Source organism: Antechinus flavipes, chromosome 6 (genome assembly GCF_016432865.1).
Source record: "Antechinus flavipes isolate AdamAnt ecotype Samford, QLD, Australia chromosome 6, AdamAnt_v2, whole genome shotgun sequence".
In the NCBI taxonomy this organism is placed as follows: domain Eukaryota; kingdom Metazoa; phylum Chordata; class Mammalia; order Dasyuromorphia; family Dasyuridae; genus Antechinus; species Antechinus flavipes.
Window position 1 is genome coordinate 263,766,010 of NC_067403.1, and position 20,519 is coordinate 263,786,528.

The 20,519-nt window shown below is 54.9% G+C and overlaps 1 protein-coding gene across 2 annotated transcripts in view; it reads left to right on the forward strand.

Moving 5' to 3' along the window:
- Positions 1 to 20,360, forward strand: part of DEAF1 (DEAF1 transcription factor) — a 32,008-nt gene extending 11,648 nt beyond the window's left edge. For both annotated transcript variants that reach the window (XM_051967595.1, XM_051967596.1), the window contains exons 9-13: positions 1,624 to 1,752; positions 3,816 to 4,063; positions 13,137 to 13,199; positions 17,951 to 18,040; positions 19,746 to 20,360. In XM_051967595.1, coding sequence (XP_051823555.1) covers positions 1,624 to 1,752; positions 3,816 to 4,063; positions 13,137 to 13,199; positions 17,951 to 18,040; positions 19,746 to 19,850 — 635 coding nt within the window. In that variant the 3' untranslated portion in view covers positions 19,851 to 20,360. The remainder of the gene's footprint in view (positions 1 to 1,623; positions 1,753 to 3,815; positions 4,064 to 13,136; positions 13,200 to 17,950; positions 18,041 to 19,745) is intronic.
- The last annotated feature ends 159 nt before the right edge of the window (positions 20,361 to 20,519 follow it).

Below are 20,519 nucleotides of genomic sequence, written 5' to 3' on the forward strand. Positions count from 1 at the left end.
TTACCAGACACTATGCAAACTTCACAATTTACAATGATCCCGGGCAGTTATCAGCCTTATTTTGCAGATGAGGCAACTGAGGGACACAGAGGTTAAATGTCTTGCTCGGCGTCACACGACTAGTGGTTGTCTTAGGCTGGATTTGAACCCAGTCCTCCCCGATTCTAGACTTGGTGCCATAGCGACTGCTGCCCCTTAACGCTGCCTCAGCGCCCCTTGTTCATTGTACTTTGAGAAGGAGGCGATGGGAGATGGTCGTCGGGCAACTCCAGAGAACGGATGAAGAAATTAATTCAGGGGCAAAAGGCGGCTCCCGCAAGGTAGCGCTAAAACCCCCACGATAATTAGCGTTTCTGTGCAACGTTAACAGAAAACCCGGAGGCAACAGAGAACTTGTACTCAGAGCAATTATAAAGTGCATCATGGGGTTAACCTCCCAGTTCATAAACAACGAAAATGATGACACTCATACAGAATAAAGGGAGGATCACGTAATCGGAGGGATGGCCGCTGTTCGGGGCCAGGCCGAGCCAGTGGCAGGATTTCAGAATTTAAGAGAAGAAAAGGATCTCAGCAGCTTGAACCTAAGGACGGCCTCACCACCCGAACCGAAAGTGCCCCCAGGGAGCTGGTCAGTGCCCCCGGGGAGCCGGTCAGTGTCTCCAGGGGCCGGTCGGTGTCCCCGGGGGCCGGTCACTGTCTCTGGGGGCCGGTCGGTGTCTCCGGGGGCCGGTCGGTGTCTCCGGGGGCCGGTCGGTGTCTCCGGGGGCCGGTCGGTGTCTCCGGGGGCCGGTCACTGCCTCCGGGGGCCGGTCGGTGCCTCCGGGGGCCGGTCGGTGCCCCCGGGGGCCGGTCGGTGTCTCCGGGGGCCGGTCACTGCCTCCGGGGGCCGGTCGGTGCCTCCGGGGGCCGGTCGGTGCCCCCGGGGGCTGGTCAGTGTCTCCGGGGGCCGGTCGGTGTCTCCGGGGGCCGGTCGGTGTCTCCGGGGGCCGGTCGGTGCCCCCGGGGGCCGGTCAGTGTCTCCGGGGGCCGGTCACTGTCTCCGGGGGCCGGTCGGTATCTCCGGGGGCCGGTCGGTGTCTCCGGGGGCCGGTCGGTGTCTCCGGGGGCCGGTCACTGTCTCCGGGGGCCGGTCACTGTCTCCGGGGGCCGGTCAGTATCTCCGGGGGCCGGTCAGTATCTCCGGGGGCCGGTCGGTGTCTCCGGGGGCCGGTCAGTGTCTCCGGGGGCCGGTCAGTGTCTCCGGGGGCCGGTCACTGTCTCCGGGGGCCGGTCAGTATCTCCGGGGGCCGGTCGGTGTCTCCGGGGGCCGGTCGGTGTCTCCGGGGGCCGGTCGGTGTCTCCGGGGGCCGGTCGGTGTCTCCGGGGGCCGGTCGGTGTCTCCGGGGGCCGGTCGGTGTCTCCGGGAGCCGGTCGGTGTCTCCGGGGGCCGGTCAGTATCTCCGGGGGTCGGTCAGTGTCTCCGGGGACCGGTCAGTGTCTCTCGGGCCCGTAGGGGAGCAGCCGTTGGGGCGAGCGAGGTTTGGTCTACAACCAAACCTTCCCCCCAGCCGCGGTCACACGGCAGGAGCCCCGGCCTGTAGGGGGAGCGCGGGGAGACTGACCCTCCCTGTTGCCCGGCAGTACAAGAGAGCAGCGTGCAGCCGTCGTGCAGGGCCGGCCACCCGGAGCCCCACTACCCCAGCTACCAGGACAACTGCCCCATCTCGCCCTTCCCAGAAGCCGCTTTGCCAACGTCTCATCCCAAGATCGGTGAGTCCCCCGGGCGGGTTGGGGGGGGGCCTTTTCCAGGATGTTTGGGCGTTTTCTCTGTGGAACGACAAGGCCGAGAGAGCTGAGGAGCGGCCGCCTTCCCCGGGGGTTGTGGGACTTTCTGGTAGAGATGTGGAGCCCTTAGTAACGGAGGAGGTTCCGGGGGTCCCAGTCAGTGCTGGGGCTGCGTGGGGGGGGCTTCCCCCCTCTCCTTCCCGGAGCTGCCGCCGCCCCAGGAGCACTAGCCCCGCTCCCCTCCCAGACCGCAGACTTCCCTGTTTGAAGCTCTTCCCCCCGGGTGCCAGCCACAGAGGGCCCAGCGGGGGCCGTGAGCACACACAGACCCGAGCCCCCACGTGAGCCCCCGTCTCCCTGGATGGCCCAGAGGCGGCCGCTGCCCATGTGCTCACTATTCGTTCTCCCTGAGGGGGTTTGGTAGGTTGGGGGGGGGCCCGGCGGGTCTTGCTCTTTGGGGCCTTAGCGCCTCTTCCTGGGGGGGGGCAGTGTCAGGCACTTCCCAGAGCTCTTCCCCCCAAGGCTCCTTCTCTCCTCCCCCTGGTCTGTCTGGGTCGTCCTTGTGTCCTGCAGCCCGGCCTCAGGTGTTTGAGGAATCAGTTTTCAGGCGTCAGGGACCTCTGTGACTTGGGTCCGCTCCAGTTATTTCCTGGTCTGAGTGCCCTGTTTTTCTCCACCTTTTGGTTCTTACTCTTTCTTGCCGCCTCATGGAGTCACTAACTCCCGTCTGGTCTGTCCAAGGTTCCAGGGAGGCCGTGACGTCAGAAAGGCTGAACACAGTCTCTTCTCGGCTCCAGTTCTTCCGATTCTCAGCCTCCCTCCCTCTGTCTCTCTCTCTCTGTCTCTGTCTCTCTGTCTCTCTCTGTCTCTCTGTCTCTGTCTCTATCTCTCTCTCTTTCTGTCTCTCTCTGTCTCTGTCTCTGTCTCTCTCTATCTCTGTCTCTCTCTGTCTCTCTATCTCTCTCTGTCTCTCTGTCTCTGTCTCTCTGTTTCTGTCTCTATCTCTCTCTGTCTCTGTCTCTGTCTCTCTCTGTCTCTCTCTGTCTCTCTCTATCTCTGTCTCTCTCTGTCTCTCTCTCTCTCTGTCTCTCTCTATCTCTGTCTCTGTCTCTCTGTCTCTCTCTGTCTCTCTGTCTCTGTCTCTATCTCTCTCTCTTTTTGTCTCTCTCTGTCTCTGTCTCTGTCTCTCTCTATCTCTGTCTCTCTCTGTCTCTCTGTCTCTGTCTCTCTGTCTCTGTCTCTCTGTCTCTCTCTGTCTCTCTGTTTCTGTCTCTATCTCTCTCTCTCTCTGTCTCTCTCTATCTCTGTCTCTCTCTGTCTCTCTCTCTCTCTCTGTCTCTCTCTATCTCTGTCTCTGTCTCTCTCTTTCACCTTCCTCTAATTTCTTGTTTCATTTCTTCTCTGCCTTCCTGGAGCCTTCGGGGACACTGCGGGGGGAGGGGGGGGTGCTCTGGACCTCAGGCCGCCTTTTCCCTCGGCTTGTTCCTTTCTCAGTTTCGGTTCCTGCGCTGGGGGCGGGGGGGGGGGGGTTGGTGCTAGGGCCAAGCTGGGCTTTGGAGTGGGCTGTGCCCTGGGTCTGCCAAGTTCTGTCCTGGTCGGGCCCGGATGGTTCCTAGCTCCGGGGTCTCCAGCCCCCACCCTCGCTGTGCTTCTCGCTGGCGTCTTGTCCCCATTCAGGCCTCGTCCGTCTCCCACCCTTGGCTTTGCCCGGCCCCCAGCCCTGCCCCCGTGCCCTCCGAGGCCTGGCCCGGGCCCTCTCCCGGTGGTCACCCACGGGCGGACTTTGGGGGCCCCATCCCCCACGGAGTTCATTGTCCAGGCTTGTGGAGGGGACGCCCACAGCCCCACCAGCTTTGTCCCCTCGGCCGTGGCGGGGCCCCCGATCCCTTCTCTGCTCCCCGGCCACGGCCTCCTTTGGGAAGATCTCGGAGCTCCTCCTTGTCCCTGTGGGGGCCGTTCCGGGGCTTCCCCCAAGCAGGACTCGGGCTCTCAGGCGGGCCCCCCGGCCCCCGGCTCAGTGGCTCCGTCCCGAATCTCCCCGTTTTCAGTGCTGACCTCGCTGCCCGCCCTGGCCGTGCCGCCCGCGACCCCCACCAAGGCCATCTCGCCCGCCGTGATCCACGGGCTGGAGATGACGGAGCATCGCAGCTGGCTCTGCCTGGAGGAGATGGTCAACTCCCTGCTGAGCACGGCCCAGCAGCTCAAGACCCTGTTCGAACAGGCCAAGCAGGCCAGCTCCTACCGGGAGGCCGCCGCCGCCCAGGCCCGAGGGCAGGCCGAGGCCGAGAGGAAGGAGGTAAGGGCCCGGGGGGTCCCCGAGAGGGGCAGCCCCTGCCGAGTGCTGGGGGGGGAGAGGCCCGGGGGGTCCCTGAGAGGGGCAGCCCCTGCCGAGTGCTGGGGGGGGCGAAGGTCCGAGGGGTCCCCGAGAGGGGCAGCCCCCTGCTTTGTAGGTGGGGCCCCTGGTGCCAAGTGCTGGATTTACGGCTGAGCTGAGTGTTAAACTGCTGTCTTTTATCCCTTGTCGGGGGGGGGGCCATGTTGGAAGGTCACACTATAGCCCAGCAAGGTTTTTAGGTGGTCAGGAAGCCTTTTCCAGGTCCTCATTGCCCCTGACCCTCTGTAGCCTTTGACCCCATGGCTCACTCCCCACCTTGTCCCTTTCAGGGCGTCCCTTCCTTCTCCCCGGCCGCTCCTTGGCTGGCTCCTTCCCTAGACCGGGGCCTCCGAGCCCTGGGTCCCTCAGGACTCTGTCCTGGGCCCTCCTCTCTCGTCCCCCTTCCCTTGGGGCTCCCCTCAGCTCCCATGGAGGCAGTGACCGTCCGTCTGGTTTCCGCCCCTGTCTCCCTGGTGACCTCTGCTCTCCCATCACATCATCTCCCCTCCTTTCCCACCGATCCCCCCGTCCCAGGCTCCCAGGACTGACTTCTCCCCCCTCTCAGCCCCTGATCTCCTGGGGCACCAAGGCCTCCCCAGCCCCCACCTGGGACGGACCCTTATCCCCTCATGCCCCCAGTGCCCGCCCAAGTGTGGGTCCAACCCCCTTGGCCAATCACAGGGGCTCACCATGGCCTTCAGGGTCAAACACAAGCTTAGCGCACACTCGGAGCCTTTTTCGCAGCCCGCCCCTTCTTCCTCCTCCTCTTCTTAGCCACATTCCCCTCTTCCACTTCTCAGTTCTGGTACCCCTTGGGATACGCCCATGGGGGGCCACGCGTCTCTCCCCCGCCTGCTGCCCTCCCTCTCCCGTGCGTTGTCTCCCGTCTGTCCTCTCATTGGCTTGCTTTGTCTGGAGGGTTTGCAGATTGGTCCCCTCTTACCTCTTTTAATACTCCCAGCTCTCAGCACTGGGCCTAGCACACAGTAGGTGCTCACCAAACAAGTTGATTGGTTGCACCTACTATGTGCCAGATGTTGCAGTGCACCATATACAGCACTACTGCGTGCAGTGCTCCCGGCGTGCTGGTGCTCCTCTTGGCCCCAGAATTGAGGCTGTTGGTTGGCACCACCCGCCCCAACCGGCCCTGCCGGAAGCCCTTGCGCCAATCATCTGCCCGCTCTCCCTGCCTCTGGGCTCCCGAAGCCGCCTCCCGCCCGCCACTGACCCGCCCGGCTCCGTCGGGCTCCGGCCCCCGCTGCCCGCCCAGGCCTCCGGAGGCTGTTGGGGGCGTTCGGCGGGCTGGCTGCCCCCCATCCTCCTCCAGAAGCTGTTTCAGGGTTAGCGAAGTGCAAGCTTGTGGGCATTTGGCAGGCCGCGGCCCTGGGCCACTTGCCCCTGGCGGAGAGGGCCCAGAAAGGGCACGTCTGCCGGAAGCTCGCCTCTGACATGTTGGCGCCCACAGGGAACGGCCGTCCGGCCTGTCTGAGACCCTGCACCTGGGGCCCGGAGAGCCAGGGGCTGGGGCCACTGCAGGGGCAGAGGTTGTGGGAGTTCCCGACTGGAACACGTTCCAGGTGAGCGACGGGGCCCTGGACCCCGCGACCTGGGCGTCGCCTACGCAGTAGCTCATCAGCGGGGCTACAGGCGGGCATTTCTCCAGAATTTCTGCAGGGACACTAGCAGCAGCAGGTGCTCCCGTTTCTCTGGTGCTAGGTAGGAAGGCCCTCGTGCTCCCCCCCTATGGATGAGGAAGCTGATACTCGGAAAGGCGCAGTCTCTTGCCTAGTAAGACTCTGAGGCAGGATTGGAACTCGGGCCCCGCTGGCCCAAAGCCCAGCGTTCCCCCCTTTGCATCACAAAGCAGCGTGAACTCTTGGCTAAAGCTTTTTTGAGTCCTCTGACATCTGCTGAGGCTCAGAAATTTTCACGCCTGCCGACCCAGAGTGAAGAGGGGGGGTGTTCTGGGAGGGGGTGAGGAGGTTTGGCTGTGGGGAGTGGGAACAGTCTGTTCAACTCCCTAGTTAATCTGCATAGAAGTGTTGATTGTGCAAATTAAAATCATCAGCGCTGACTTAACGGTCTCACTGGGCAAGTGCAGCCGAGCAGCCTCCGAATGCTTTTAGTTCTTGTTTCCCCCCACCCCGTGCTGTTTCTCCCTCCTTCTCTGAAAAAGAGACATCTCTCTCTGTCTCTGTCTCGCTTTGTCTCTGATCCTTCTCTCTCTTCCGCTCCATCTTTCTGTTTTCCTTTGTCTTTCTGTGTGTTTCTGTCTCTTTTTCTGTCTCTATTCCTCTTCTCTATTCCTCCTCTCTCGTCTTCTTCTCTCTCCTCCCTCCTCTCTCCCCTTCCACTCTCTCTTTCCCTCCCTTCCCCCCCGCCATTTATTTATACAGCCATTACAAAAAGTCATTCAAAGAAATCTTCCCTGGATGAAGCAGCTTAGGAAAAGGGAGTTGGGAGGAACTCGGTGAGCTTGCCAAGGCCAGAAGCTCTGGGGGGGCCGGCGGTTTCCACCCAGGAATAAGCGATTTTTGCTTAACAGGCGATTTCGATGGGCCCGCGGCATTTATGGGGAGATGGGATGAGCATGACCTCAGCGTTGCTCATTTCAGTGTCCTGAGGAAGTGGAATCAGTAGCATGTCGAGCACAGTGAGTCAAGGGGCTCCTCCCTTTGCTTACACAAGGTCATCCCTCCGCATTCGCCACTCGGGGCAGTTCCTTTGTGCAGCACAAGCCATTTCCTTGAATCATGGGTTATTGACGTAATGATTGTTCAGACAGTCATATCTGTAATCAAAAAAAGACCAGCATCAAGAGTCTCATGAGATTTTATCTGAGATAGTGAAATTCTCTAATCCCAGTAAGTGATTATTAGTTCTCTCAGGTTGCTACAGCAGTTAGCAGGAAGCACACATAAGGACGTCGCATTTATCCTTCATTAAGGATAATCATATTCCTCTAGTGAGAATAATCACATTTGGAGTTTCACATATACACTGAATTCGTGGTAGTTGATTCAAAATCCCAGCATATCCATTTGCCTGTTAATTCCTAAGGTAAAATGAAATCTTTGAATCTAAGGTCTGCTGTTAAGTTCAGAGTTGTAATTGATTAACAACAATTTCATAATTTTTCTCAGTGATAGTCAGGTAATCTCAGATGAAACTCATTTTTCTACTAGCAAATTTTTAAGTTTTTCCACTTTGGCAGGGAATGGTCCTAGTTTCGCAAACTTCCTTCCTGCAGAATTTTATGAGGTGCTGTCAGTAGAGCTGATAAGATCTTAGGACTTTGCCCAAGTAGAAAATCTTAAGAAGCCTTCCAGGCAAGGGCGATGTAAGAGAGAACTTTGAACTTCGCAACTTTTCCCCCAACAATAAGTTCTTATCATTATGTAATTTAGGGCAAAATATGTCCCATTAAACATTTTAATTTTCAAACATTTTGATCACATTCTTTTAACAGCTTAATTCATTAACAGCATCCAGATAAGAGAAGCGGCTTTTTTGATAGCATTTCTGACAGAATGGTTTCTCAAATTTCACCATATAAGAAACACTTTAGAAACGCAGTAATAACATACACAATGTCGTATCGAAAACATGAAATAACAGTTATCATCAGAAGACTGGATTTCAGGGGAATGCATTTCAAATGATCTTCCATAAAGAATCATTCCATTAATTGATCACTTTTGGCATTCAGGACCCACAGAGAGGACTTACATTTACGGTTGTTTAGACAGTCTTGCCATTTGTCAGGAACTTTGCTAAGCATTATTATGTCATGTGACCCTCACAACCATCCTGGGAAGCAAACTTTGGTGATGCTTAAGGTCACACAGCCAATACATTTTACTGAGCCCTGTGTCTTGCATTAAGTTTTGATTTGCCACATCCTCCTAATGGGAGACTGCATCTCACCGTAAATGGGACCACCTTGTGATTTAGTTTCCGGACAGAGTCTTGAGCCACCAAATCAGATGTGGATGTGCAATCACTACTGGTAACATTCAGAATCTACATTTTCCCAGCAGCCATTAGCCGCCAGCACCTCCAATTTCAGAGCCCACTGCTTTTGGTTAGCTCCCTTTCAAAGATCATATCAGCACTTTGACTGCTCCATAAATTTTTTGGTTCCTTTCAAATGGCCCAGTCAGTTTGCTCTGTATTCTTAACCCCTCCAGGAAATTTGAGAGGACAGATAAAGTGTGAGTCTCACCTTTCCCAAAGAGGTGCTGTTCTTTTCTGTTTTAATCCCAAGAAACTCCATGGGTTGGGGAAGAGCCTTCATGAGAGAGTCCCACATTCCCATCCCCTTCCTTTGCTGCCCTTAAGACTCTAAAGACTGGGAATTTCATGTTGAAAATTTAGTTTCCATTTAGTAAAAGTTATTACTTGATAGAATACAGACTGTCAGAAATTGCCAACAGCATTTATTTGTCTCAAAAGTTTTGCTGTCAGTGCAAACAGACTCCAAGTCTCTTGAGCTCTCAACCTATTCTCCCCTCCTCCCTACTTAAACTTTCTCCCTTCTTTTTCAACTGCTCCCCTCTGCAGGGCTTTGACTTTGAATATTCAGAGTCTCCCCTTCTTTTACCGTCACTGTTCTCTCCATTCTCTTTTCCAATCATCTAACATTCTACCAAGTCTCCTGGACAGATTTCCTGATATGCTGCCCATGGGCCGCTACATTTTGACTTTTGAACTCAGAGAAATTGTGTTCTTATTTCATCTTAGTGACTAAACAGTGAAGTTCTGTGGGTTATTTCAAACTAGTTTTGTCTCTCCTTGACACCAACTTTAGCTAAGAACAATGCATCTGCCACGCTCCAGAAAGGGGCCAGGGCTTGTCTGGGATTCATCTGAGTCTTAGCTGCAAATCTCCCAGAATCCACTGAGATGTTTTAGTAGCAGCTATAACTTGGAGATAATGAGTCTGTCACAGAGCCATAAATTTCTACAAACCAGGATAAAGATTTCCTTCCTTTTCTCATCTGGCTTAATCTCTGTGGTCTCCAAGCTGGCTAGGGTTGGGAGGGGAGCAGAGAAAGAACCTCCATGTTTTCCCTCCCTATCTCCTGATCAGAAGTGAGTGGAAGTCCCTGCTTCATGTTAATGACAGCTGGGGGAGCTCTTTGGGGGTCCCATTAATCTTCCACAACCTTTCTGAGTTCCCTTTCGGTGCCAACTCATCGCAGCCCCTTCCAAAGTTCTCTATGGTAAAGAAACCTTATGTGAGCTAGAGGGCTTCTGAAGTAGAATCTGCATCAAGCCCCCCTCTCTGCCTGTCTTCCTGGGCTCCCCACAAGTTTTACTTCCTTCTTCTCTGATTACAAAAGTAGTTTCTTAAGTCATCACTTTGTAACATCCAGATTGTATGGTCATGGGAATGAGGGGCAGTCCCAGCCCAAAAGTGCCCCCCAGCAGCACCATAATCCGGTTTTTAGCCCATGTAATGTCCTGTGTCTCTCTGGTCAGATTTGTCCTTCACAATTAAAAGTCTTGGTTACCGAGTCTAGTACAAAGTCAGTCCTCCTGCTCGAGCTGAGCAGGTTCTTAAGCCCAGCTTCTACACGTATCCCCTCATCATTTTCTTCTTGAGTAATCTGATAGTGGGGCAAGGACTGGTGCTCACCAGTCCTTCTTGCATTTGCACAAATGAGAAAGAATCAGATTGGATTTGGAGCCTGTTTTCCTCACCCTTCCTGCATCGAAAGAGTTTGATTCTCTGACCACCTCATGGCTGACTAACTGCTGGGGGGGGGGGATCCACTCTGACCCTCAGTTGGCCAGAGCTCTAGTACTTGTTGCAGGACACTTAGCTGTGAGGGGCTGTCTGCCTGGCCCACCAAAATTGATTTAGAAAATCTTCCTTGGGGGTTTGCCCTCGTTACTGAAGCGAACTTGGGAAAGAAAATTAAAAAGGTTTGCTCAGCTTGCCAAGGCAGTGGGCATTGGGTGGGCCAGCCAGGCTTCAGTCTGTGCCCAGGTAGTGTCCATATAATGCATCGGATTTGTCCCTCTTTCAAAGGAGGGAAGGAGGGAGGGAATTAGTGCCGGCCCATCTCTTGATGGGCCTGTGCACTTTGGGATGAGACGGGATCCTCGGGACAGTGCCATGGGGAGGTAGATCCCACCCGCCAACTCAGGCTGTGCCGTCTTATGCCGTCATCCTGCAGTCACCCGGGCTGGCTCCGTACACAATGGCCAGCCTGCCACGCTGCCTTCAGATTTGTTCCTTCTGTGCTTCCATCCCAAATCCTGCCCTTAGAAACAGAAACTCCCTTAACAGAGAAAGAGCAGGAGGATCCCACAGTGGTTGGACCGAAGACTGCCTGGGGAAAGGAAGGAGGCGTCTGATCAAATATTCTTTCAGTGTTCTGGTTTGTTGACCTTCACGTAGATAATGGAAGCCCTTTGTATTCCTGACTGGCCAGAGACCAGGAAGGATTGGGGGCTTTTCTTGGAGGCATCTGGAAGAAGTCCCGGCACCCATTCTCGTCCAGAGTTTTCAGAGGGGTCTGGTGACATGCTGTCTTCCCACATTTGGGATGTGGGGAAATATCTTCCCCCGGCTCCCAGGCAAGCGACATAAATCAGTGGCAATCCCTTTCTCCCTGCGCGCTGGCGTTGTGAACCATTCTTGGCGTTGCCCCGTCGACGGGATGGGAACCGGCCTCGAACCTGCACGTGGCCGGAGCGGAACAAAGCAGGCCGGAGACGGGAGAGTCGAGTGAGGGAAGCGCTTGCGAGCAGAAGTCCTGCTGCGGACTGGAGTGGGGCTTATATGTGAAAAGCACGGAGGGGCTGGAGCGGCGCGCAGTCATCCCCCGGCACATCAGCCAAGTCAATCGTCTCGAGTCTTAAGAGTCACTGAGCCTTGTGATGATTCAGTGTTAATGTGATGGACATGGCGGGGATTATCTGTGTTCACCTGGTGGTTAGAAGAAACAGGGATTGAGCATGTCTGGAGATGTGAGGGGGTGACTGGAGGCTGCGGCATGTCCCTGCTTCTGGCATTCTGCTCCCTGGGAAATAGGGAGAGCTCCAGCAAATCTAAACAGTTCTTCTTTAGTATGAAAATCATAAATCCCTCGGCGAACATCCCTACGCCGGCCTCGAGACCCAGCCTGCTCCCTGGGCCTTAGCTCTGGGAACCAGGGTTCATTCCCTTAGTGAGGGCCGGCCTGTTTGTTTCTAAAAGCTACCATTTCCTTCTGCTGTTCCCTTTTGCTCCTTCGTGTGACTCCCCCCTCTGAAAGAATTATAAGCCCCCCATTGCCTTGCAAGTCCCTCCAAGCCTAGCTGACCGTGAATTTGTCTTCTTCCTCATCCCTTGGCCTTAAAGCAGCAAATGACTAAAAATACTTCCTTTTCACTCAACATTTTAAACAATGCTTGGAATGATTTCAGCATTTTTCTTTTGAAAATCAATCCTGCCAGATTTAGGGCAGAATGTTTCATTTCCCATTTGTAGTCAATGGCTGGCGTTGGTAACTTGGGAAAAGTTATTTTGGAGAATGAGATATACTTGTTCCTTCTTTTCTCCTTCCCCTCTTAGAAAGCTAGGCTACGCTGCTGACAACCCAGGCTGAAGTTGCTTTCCCAGTTTTTATGTTAAAAAATTCAGCTTTTTAGATTCTTATGATAATTCAGACCTGAAACTTTAGAAGTTGGAAATACAAGGAAAATAATGATGGAGCAATCTGCTCAAAATGTCCAGCAGATTTAACATTTCCTGTATGGCAATATGTCTCCCAGGGTCAGTTTTTCCATTATTAGGAAGCTTGTGTCTGCATCTCTTGGTCTTTGACAAACGTCATTGTCCAGTAGTGGATGATGTCGTTCTAGGACCCTGAGGCCAGAGGGCTGGCCGGGCCAATGGGCGTTGCCCCGAGGGAAACTGGTGTCCCGAGTCTTCGGCCTGACCAGGGGTTTTTGGTGGAAGGAAGTGCACCAACGTCGGGTCCTCCCTTCTGGGGAAGGCTCATCTGGGGGGGCAAGTTCTCTAATACTATCAGAAAAGGACATGGTGGAATCGGGAGAGGAACGAGCACCTTCTGGAAGTTGTCAGGGTAGGAGGATTGGAGTAGTTGCTGGGGCTTGTCAGGAGAGAGCTAGCAGCCTTTCTGCCACCCGGAGCTGTCCAGAGGAAGGTGCTGAAGCCTGGGGGAGGAGGGAAGGCCGGAGTCCCAGCCCCAGGCCTGAAGCACTGTTTGCCTGGGGCTTATGGCACCATAAGTGCCTTGTCAGCGCCTTTGGGTCCATCTCTTCTTGGGGTGGGGCTTGGAAACCTGCCACCGCCTGCTCTGTGTTCATGTTGGTGGACCACTAGGACCACAGTGCCCAGAGCCTCTCTCCCAGTCAGAGTGATTGCTCCCCTTGAGCTCAGGGCTTGCTGGGTGACTCTGGAAGAGCCAATGGCCCTGCCTGCCTTGGTCTCCTTGTCTGTAAAGGCAAACTGCTCCCCGGGGGGCCACAGACAGACCGAAAGGACTGGAACTTCCGGAAGCTCTGAGGTCCGGCCCCAGGCACAGCTGCATTCCCACTTGACCCGCCTACTGACCTTTATACAAAATGGGATTGAAGAGCCATGAAGTCAGACTGCTTCCCCAGTCTGAATGTGATGCCATCCATCCGAGCTGTTCTCCCAGCATCACTTCTCCCTTCCCCCATTGCACGAGGCCTCCAAAAGTGACCCCTTAGTGTTCAGGCTGGCTCCCTTGCGCACCTTGGGCAGCCTTGGGCTTCTGGGGCTCTTGGGTCAAGTAAGAGAGTCCTCCCCTGCCGCAGTGACCTTCTCATTGGTCCAGAACCATTTGGATCATTTTGGTGGGAAGTCTCCTCAAGGGATGCTCAGGGACCTTTGGTTGTCCGTGGGTGTCTGCTGTATGTCACCTGTGGGCAGACTTGAAGAGGAGGGCCAGCAGAGGTACAAGGCCGGGTCTGCGTCCTAATAAATACAACCCATGTCTCCTTGTTCCAACAGTATCAGAGCCAGCTCTTCCAGCCAACTGAAGATGTGGAAGGAAAAGCCGAAATCATCATTAAGGTAAGACCCAAACCCTCCCCCAGCTGCTCAGGACAGATCAACCCTTGACTTTACTTGTTCCTCCTGTTGATATTCAGTCTGTCCCACTCTGTAGTCCATTGGGGGTCTTCTTGGCAGAGCCACTGGAGGGGTTGGCCATTCCCTTCTCCAGCTCATTATACAGATGAGAAAACTGAGGCAAACAGGATGAAGTAACTTGTCCAGGGTCACACAGCTAGCAAGGGGCCAGTATAATGGACTGGAGAGCAGCCTCTTTGTGGCCGACTTCCTATGGCTCAGTCTGTCAATGTTAAATAAGTTGTTAATTAAAAAAACAAAACAAAACCGTAGCACAAGACACATTTGTATTAAATTTGAATAAAATGGACATTTCTATTGATATAGCCCAAAACATTCCATAAGAAGTATCCTCCAAGAAAACTGATTGCACTACAATTCTTTTCTCTAAACCACACTGAAGATATTTCTCATTTAGTTTCTTTTTTAATAATAACTTTTTATTTTTTGAAATATATGCAAAGATAACTGCCTTTCAACATTCACCCCTGTAAAACCTTGTGTTCCAAATCTTTCTCCCTTCCCCCCACATCCTCCCCTAGACAGCAAATAATCCACTCTATGTTAAACGTGTGCAGTTCTTCTGTATATATTTCCACGTTCATCAGGCTGCATGAGAAAAATCAGATCACAAAGGGAAAAAAAAATCAAAAAATGGCAGAAATACTCTGTCATGATCCATATTCAATCCCCATCCAGTTCCTTCTCTGGGTGCAGATGACTCTCCTCATCACAAGGCCTGAACTGGCCTGAATCACCTCATTGTTGAACAGAGCCATGGCCATCAGAAGTGATCTGATAAAGCTTCAATAATCAGTAGAACACAGCTGGTTCCCACAGACAGCTATATCCATACCCACTTATTCTGAAGTCATTTTGAAACATTTAAGGACCTTATTCCATGAATATCAATCTAGGGACAAGCAGGTGACTACGCCGCTCATTTACCTGATTATTAAAGATAAAACGACTACATATTTTTGCATAGAAATCGGCAAGATCTCACATAGTGCATTGGGTTCATATCTCTTACTGGTCATTAACTCTGACTTGGGAAATTTGTCGTAAAGAAAAAAGCAGAAACACGATTATAACAGCATCAAATTGGCTTTTGGGCTTGGGCCCAGAGGATAAGGCGTCACCATTGACAGACACTCATGCAGTCACAATTCCGCCCCGTGGCAAGACCCAAAAATAACTGGATGGGAAATGTTTCTGATTAAAGGAAAGCAATTGGGAAACTGAGCCAGAAGGTCCCACCTTAAACCAGATTGCCCTCCCAGCTGTTGCCCAGATAAAGACCTTCCCCCCCAGCAGCTTGTGGCATTTCTCTTAAATGGTGGATCCATCAGGTAATCACAGCTGAATTCAGAACTCCGAACGAGGCCGGTTACAGCTCCTCTCAGAACATTGTCTCTGGGCCACAGGACTCCTCGAGGGTCAGGTCAGGACCACGTGAAAGGATGGCTCCCGCCGACAAACTCCTCGGCATCTTAGACTGAGTCTGCCTGACATGGGGCAGAGCCGGAGGCAGAGGAGGAGGAGGGAAACCTTCAACAAATACGCTGCCTTCAGATCAGCAGGACCCTCTTTTCCGAGTTAAAGATGAGGAAGCTTGGGGCTCTTCCTTCCCCTGCGCTCCTCCAGCGATCGCTTTTGCAGCACATTTCCAGGTTTTGTCGGCATGTTAAGAGCTAGGGAAGTGTAACCTGGTAGTTGGGGAGGAGGAAGAGGAACCTTTAAGCTGGTCTTGTGTGTTCGGGCTTCTGCAGACACGCATCTACATGTATGTTCTTCTTTCTCCTAAGAAGAGAGAAGAGGTCTGGCCTCCAGACAGACTGTTCGGCCTCTACTAATCAAGGGGAGAATGAAGTCCATGCAACATCCTGAGAATGGATAACCTGGAAGGTTCAGAGCCCTCAGTGGGTCCCCTTCTCTCTTCCTTGGACGCCCCGTCCCTCTTCTTGGGGAAGATGTTCACACGAGGTGTAAGCAAGCCCCTTCCCCAGAGGACCCAGAATTCTCTTGCCGTTCTGCCGAGAGGGAAGGGTCACAGTGGGGAGCGGGCGAGCAGAGCACCTTCTCGGGGTGCTGAGAGGCTCCAGGGGAGGGGATGTCTAGGCTCAGCATTCCAAGATGACACTTTCTCTCTGGGTCTCCTCCCTTGGGCCCTGTTGTGGGGCCGCCCTGTGCTCAGCCCTCCCCTCTGGTCCCTTTGAGCCTCTGCCCCACGTCCGCTGCATCCCCCACCATTGCCAAGCCTGTGTTCCCTTGGCCCTTTTGGCTCCCTGACTCTTCCCTCAGCACGTCTCCACTGCCCAGAGCCCTGGTGGCCTGCGGGGCTTAGGGGGCTTCTCCCTTGTGCGCTCTGTCCCAGTGTTCCTTGTGCTGAACGTATTGGGGGGAAGAGACAGCATCTGGTCTAGTCTTTGGGTCCCCAGTTTGCTCAGTCCACCCAGAACCATAATCTCAGGAGACCAAAGGGTGGTGGGAAGAGAATTAAAAGTTTACACGCCTCCTCAGTGCCAGGGCTTGGGCCAAGGGCTGAGCCTGGGATCAGGGATGGCCAGATCAAGGGCCGCACCTCCAGCACTTAGCATATTGCCTGGTATACAGTAGGGCTTTAATTAGTGCTGATTGCTCAGTGGTGCTTTGAAAATCATCAGAGAGAAGAGGCAGCAAGGGATGGGAGGTTCCTGAAATCTCTGGAGGTTAAATGTGAGCCTGCCGGGGAATGGAAGCTTTGTAGAGCGGAGGGCTTTTCACCATGGCACTCCACCTCTGAGTAAGTGGCTGGAGCACTTTCTTTGTTGACTCTTCTCTGGGACCATGAAGAGGCCCTCTGTCCATCCCGCCCCCTTTCACATCTGGCCCAGGGCCTGCCTGGGCCCTGGAGGCACTTGTCCCACTCTTTGCCATCTGTGGTCTGAGCTGAGCCTGACTGAGTATGACAACAAAGAAGAGCAACAGCGGGACCTCAGGTTCCTTCCTCAGATAAGAGCCAACGTGTTATTAGTTCTTGGAAGTCGAATGGACGATCTGCTCTCGAAACACTCTTCCTCTTCTTGGGAAGATTCTGTGCAAGGGCAGGAAGATTGGGAGACTGTGGAAGAGGCAGTTTGTGAAATTAATAGAGAAAACCAAGGAAACTTGAAAGTGATTTGCTATTTATTTGGACGTGTCCCTAGATCTGAGATATTCAGAAGTGAAAGTGTTCGATCAGTGCAGTTCTCAGAGGAAATCCCCACTGGGAATATGAAGGGCGAAAATTCACCAACTAAATGACCCATGTGGGAGAGAGGAAAGATGGATGGGTTATTTCTACTACTTCCTGGGTGACCTCGGACCCTAGAAGACCTTCCCCTTTTGGGGCCAGTTTCTTCTTCTCCCCAATGGGGGATTGGGGATGAAGAGCCTCTGAGGGCCCACTCTCTTTCTAACCCTATGAAATGTCATCTTCCATTATCAGAGATAGGTGGAGATGAGGCAGAATGCCCGGCACCGTGAACACGTGCCCGAGCCTGAAGTCAGAAGAACAAGGTCCGTTGAACAGTAGACAAATCAGCGGAGTAGAAAAGGTGTACCGGGCACAGAGGCTAATGAGCAGGGTAGCTTAGGAGTGCTTAAAGCCAAAGATCCCAGCCCTTGGGGCAGGAGCTCACTGACAAAATTGTCGGGGAAACTGGAAAGTATCCGGCAGAGACCGTTGTCCCACACCATCTGCCAAGACCGCTTCCAAAGGGTACGTGTCTGATCCGACGGCTGGCACAGTAACAAATCAGAGGAGCACAGAAGAGAGCACCCCAAGAGCTTGTGACCAAACGTGGGATAGGGAGGATCACAGAGTAAAATGAGCAGCTTTGATTTCACGTGAATTTAAAGGTTGTTGCATCAACGGGACCAGTGCTCTGAAACCGGAAGAGAAGCAGATAAATGGGGGGAAATCTTTGCAGCAAGTTACGGGTCTCGTTGCTGAGATACATAGGGAACTGATTCAGCTTTATAAGAATAAGAGTCATCTACCGATTAGCCACTGGGCAGTTTTCAGAGGTGAAACCCAAGTGTGGAAAAGACTCCAAATGACTCTGAAGTTTTTGTTTTTCTTGCTTTGTTGGCTGAGGAGAAGGGTTGTTGGAGTGGAAGGGAGGGAAGGTGCGTCTTCAGAAAAAGAAAAGAAATTTAATTTTAATTTAATAAATACTTAATAAATAATGAAATTTCATTTAATTAAAAATAAAGGACATTTACACCAGCCTTCTCTGAGCCCCCCTCCCATGGTCCTGCCCAGCTCTTCTCCATTTCCTCCTTTGTCACATGGGAGTAATGGCACCTGGGGCATTTGAACTGGCAGGCCAACAACCAGCTTGTTGGGTGAGCCCCCACCTTAACTGGGACCGTGAGCTTGGTTTATTTTGTGTATTGATTGCTAGAGTCAGCCCAGGAGGCTCCCCGGAAGTCCTCCAAGTGTCGCCGTGTTCCTGGGAAAGGTCTCCCTGCAGGGCAGGGACAGCTTTTTGCCTTAGGGATGGGGATCTGCCAGCCCGGGAAGGCCAGGGGAGGCTTGGCCTGGTCTCGGCCCCGCCCGCTTTCCAGGGGAAAGGACCAGACTAAGCAGCTGCTTCCTCGGGCCCCCTCCAGCCTCCTGCCGCGCTGCCCGGGCGCGCGCTCACTCAGTCCCTCTCTCTGTTTCTCAGCAATCTTGTGTCAACTGTGGCCGGGAAGCCATGAACGAGTGCACGGGATGCCACAAGGTCAACTACTGCTCCACTTTCTGCCAACGGAAGGTAACTGGCCGCCTCCCCTCCCCCACTCGGGCGTCGGGCTCTGGAGCGACCCACGGGGCAGCAGACGGCCTGGTCTGGCCGGGGGGGCCCGGGCGGCCGGGATGGGTTGGGGCCTAATTGCCTTATCTGCAGCCGGTGAAGAGCGATAACAGTGTTTACCCGGGCATTTCTGTGCCATCAATCACCTGTTATTGCCCCGGTGGCGCTGAGGAGATCTCCGGAGGGTCCCTGAATTACATCTTGGCTTTTTGAGGGGCTGGGGGAGGGACAGCTCTACCCTTTTTAAAGCAGATGAAAACTCCTGGCTCCGGTGGTGCTCCCACCTGCCCTGCAGCCAGGGCCTTGTATGGAGCTGCGGCTGCCAAGTGCTCCCTTTGGGGTTAAAGGGCCGCCTTCTCTCCTCATTGTGGGCACCCCTGGGAAATGATGGCGGGGCGAGGGACCAGCCAGGGTGGCGACCCTGGCCAGGCCCGGACCCATTAGGGCCGAGGGAGCTCTCCCTGTCTTCTCCGCCTGGGGGTGTGTGGGGATGCTGGGCTCGGGGCTTCCCTGGCCCTGGGGGGCTGGAAGCAGTCTTCCCCCTTCCCCCTCCCCTGGGAGCCAGGAGTCCGGTTGTATTTGGGGTGCGTTGTGCGCCCGTATTTGTGGTCCTCCGGCCACAGGGAAAGGGAGAGAGACTGGGGACCCAGCACTGGCTTCTCCTCCTGACGAGTTCCTTTCAGGGGGTTCGGCTAGAAAGCGAAATTCTCAGTCAGGAACTCCGGCCTTCCCAAATGGAGCGGGGAAGCTCTCCTGGGCTCAGCCTCTCGAGGAGATTTGTGGGTCCCCTCGTTCTGACTTTAGCTTGACCATTTCCCCCTTTGTTCTTTGTTCTCACCTAGTTAAGCGTCCCTGCTCCCCGCCAAACTCCTCTTCCTTCCTCCCACATCCACCCCCCCCCCCAGGGCCTGGCCTGGTCCCAGGGGAGTCCCCAGACACCGGCTTCAGCCCTAGAAACGCTCTGGCCTTTGCCCTTGTTCACAAACTAGCTCTGTGGTCCCCTAACCCGACCCCCTGCCCCTCTCCCTCTTCTCCCTCTTCTCTTCCTCTCTCCCTCCTCCCCTTCTCTTCCTCTCTCCCTCCTCCCCTTCTCTTCCTCTCTCCCTCCTCCCCTTCTTTTCCTCTCTCTCTCCTCCCCTTCTCTTCCTCTCTCCCTCCTCCCCTTCTCTTCCTCTCTCCCTCCTCCCCTTCTTTTCCTCTCTCCCCCTCCCCCTCCTTTCTTCCCCTTCCCCTCCTCTTTCCCCCTCTCTCCCTCCTCCTTTTCTCTTCCTCCCTCCCTCCCTCCCCCCTCCCCTCTGCATTTCCATGGCGTCACTCGCACCAGGCTCCCTCCTCAGCTGCCTAACCCCCCTTTCCAGACTCTGCCCAGTTATGGCGCCTTCACAGACGTGATCTCCCTGGACCCTCACAGGGTCTGAGCTCCGGCCTCCTGGGGGCCTTCTGTGACCCGGCCCGCCCTGGCCAGACTCTGGGCCGGGGTCACTCGATGTGTCCGTTCTTGGGGCGATGGCCTTTCCTTCCCCCTGTCCAGGAGGCCCTTGTGGGGCCCCCGAGCGCCCTGAGAGCAGGGCCCGCGCCAGCAGGGTCTGGGGGCTCCCCTCAATGGGGGTGTCCCCGGGGTCCGTTCCGGGGCTCAGAGCCGGCCCCACGGGTTCTCTGCTTGCAGGACTGGAAGGACCACCAGCACATGTGTGGTCAGTCGGCCACGGTCACCGTCCAGGCCGACGAAGTCCACGTCACTGAGAGCGTGATCCAGAAGGTCACCGTGTGAATGGCGGCAGCACCCCAGGCCCAGGAGGCCCCGTGAGGTCCCCCAGCAGGGGGCGCCGTGGACAGGAGCTGGACCCCAGACCCGGCCGTGCAGCGGGCCCCCCCCCACACTCCCCTTGACGTACCTCTCGTGCTCACGGTCCCGGACGGCTCGGCTGACCCCGCTGAAAGCAGCCGGGGGGGCTCGTGGTCCGGGGGGCGAGCGGCGGCCCCGGCGGGCCCTCGGACCTCTCTGGGGTAGCCCCGGTGACATCTCTGGGCAGCAGCGAAGCCCTCGGCCCAGACTGAGCGTCAGCTGCCCGAGGGTGAGTGGCGCAGGGCTCCGGGCACAGAGCGGGCTCTGCCAGGCTGGAAAGGCTTCGAGCGCCCGCAGCGTCACCAGGCCCTGCCCCCTCTCAGGAGCCTTTGGCTGTGGGTGCCCACGATGGCTGCCTGTACCCCAGCCTCTGCGGGGACAAACATCACTGTGGTTTTTAAGTAATCTCTAAATAAAAGACTCCACCACCACAAACACTTAGTAAAGGCCTGCTGTGTGTGGGAGGCTGAATTATGGGAGAGGCCCCGGCGCCCGCTGGGGACGTCGTTCTCCGGGCGGAGTCTCGGGTCTCAGTTTGCTTTGCTGTAAAATGGGGGGATGGCCCTAGACCTCCTGGAAGGTCCCGATAACAAA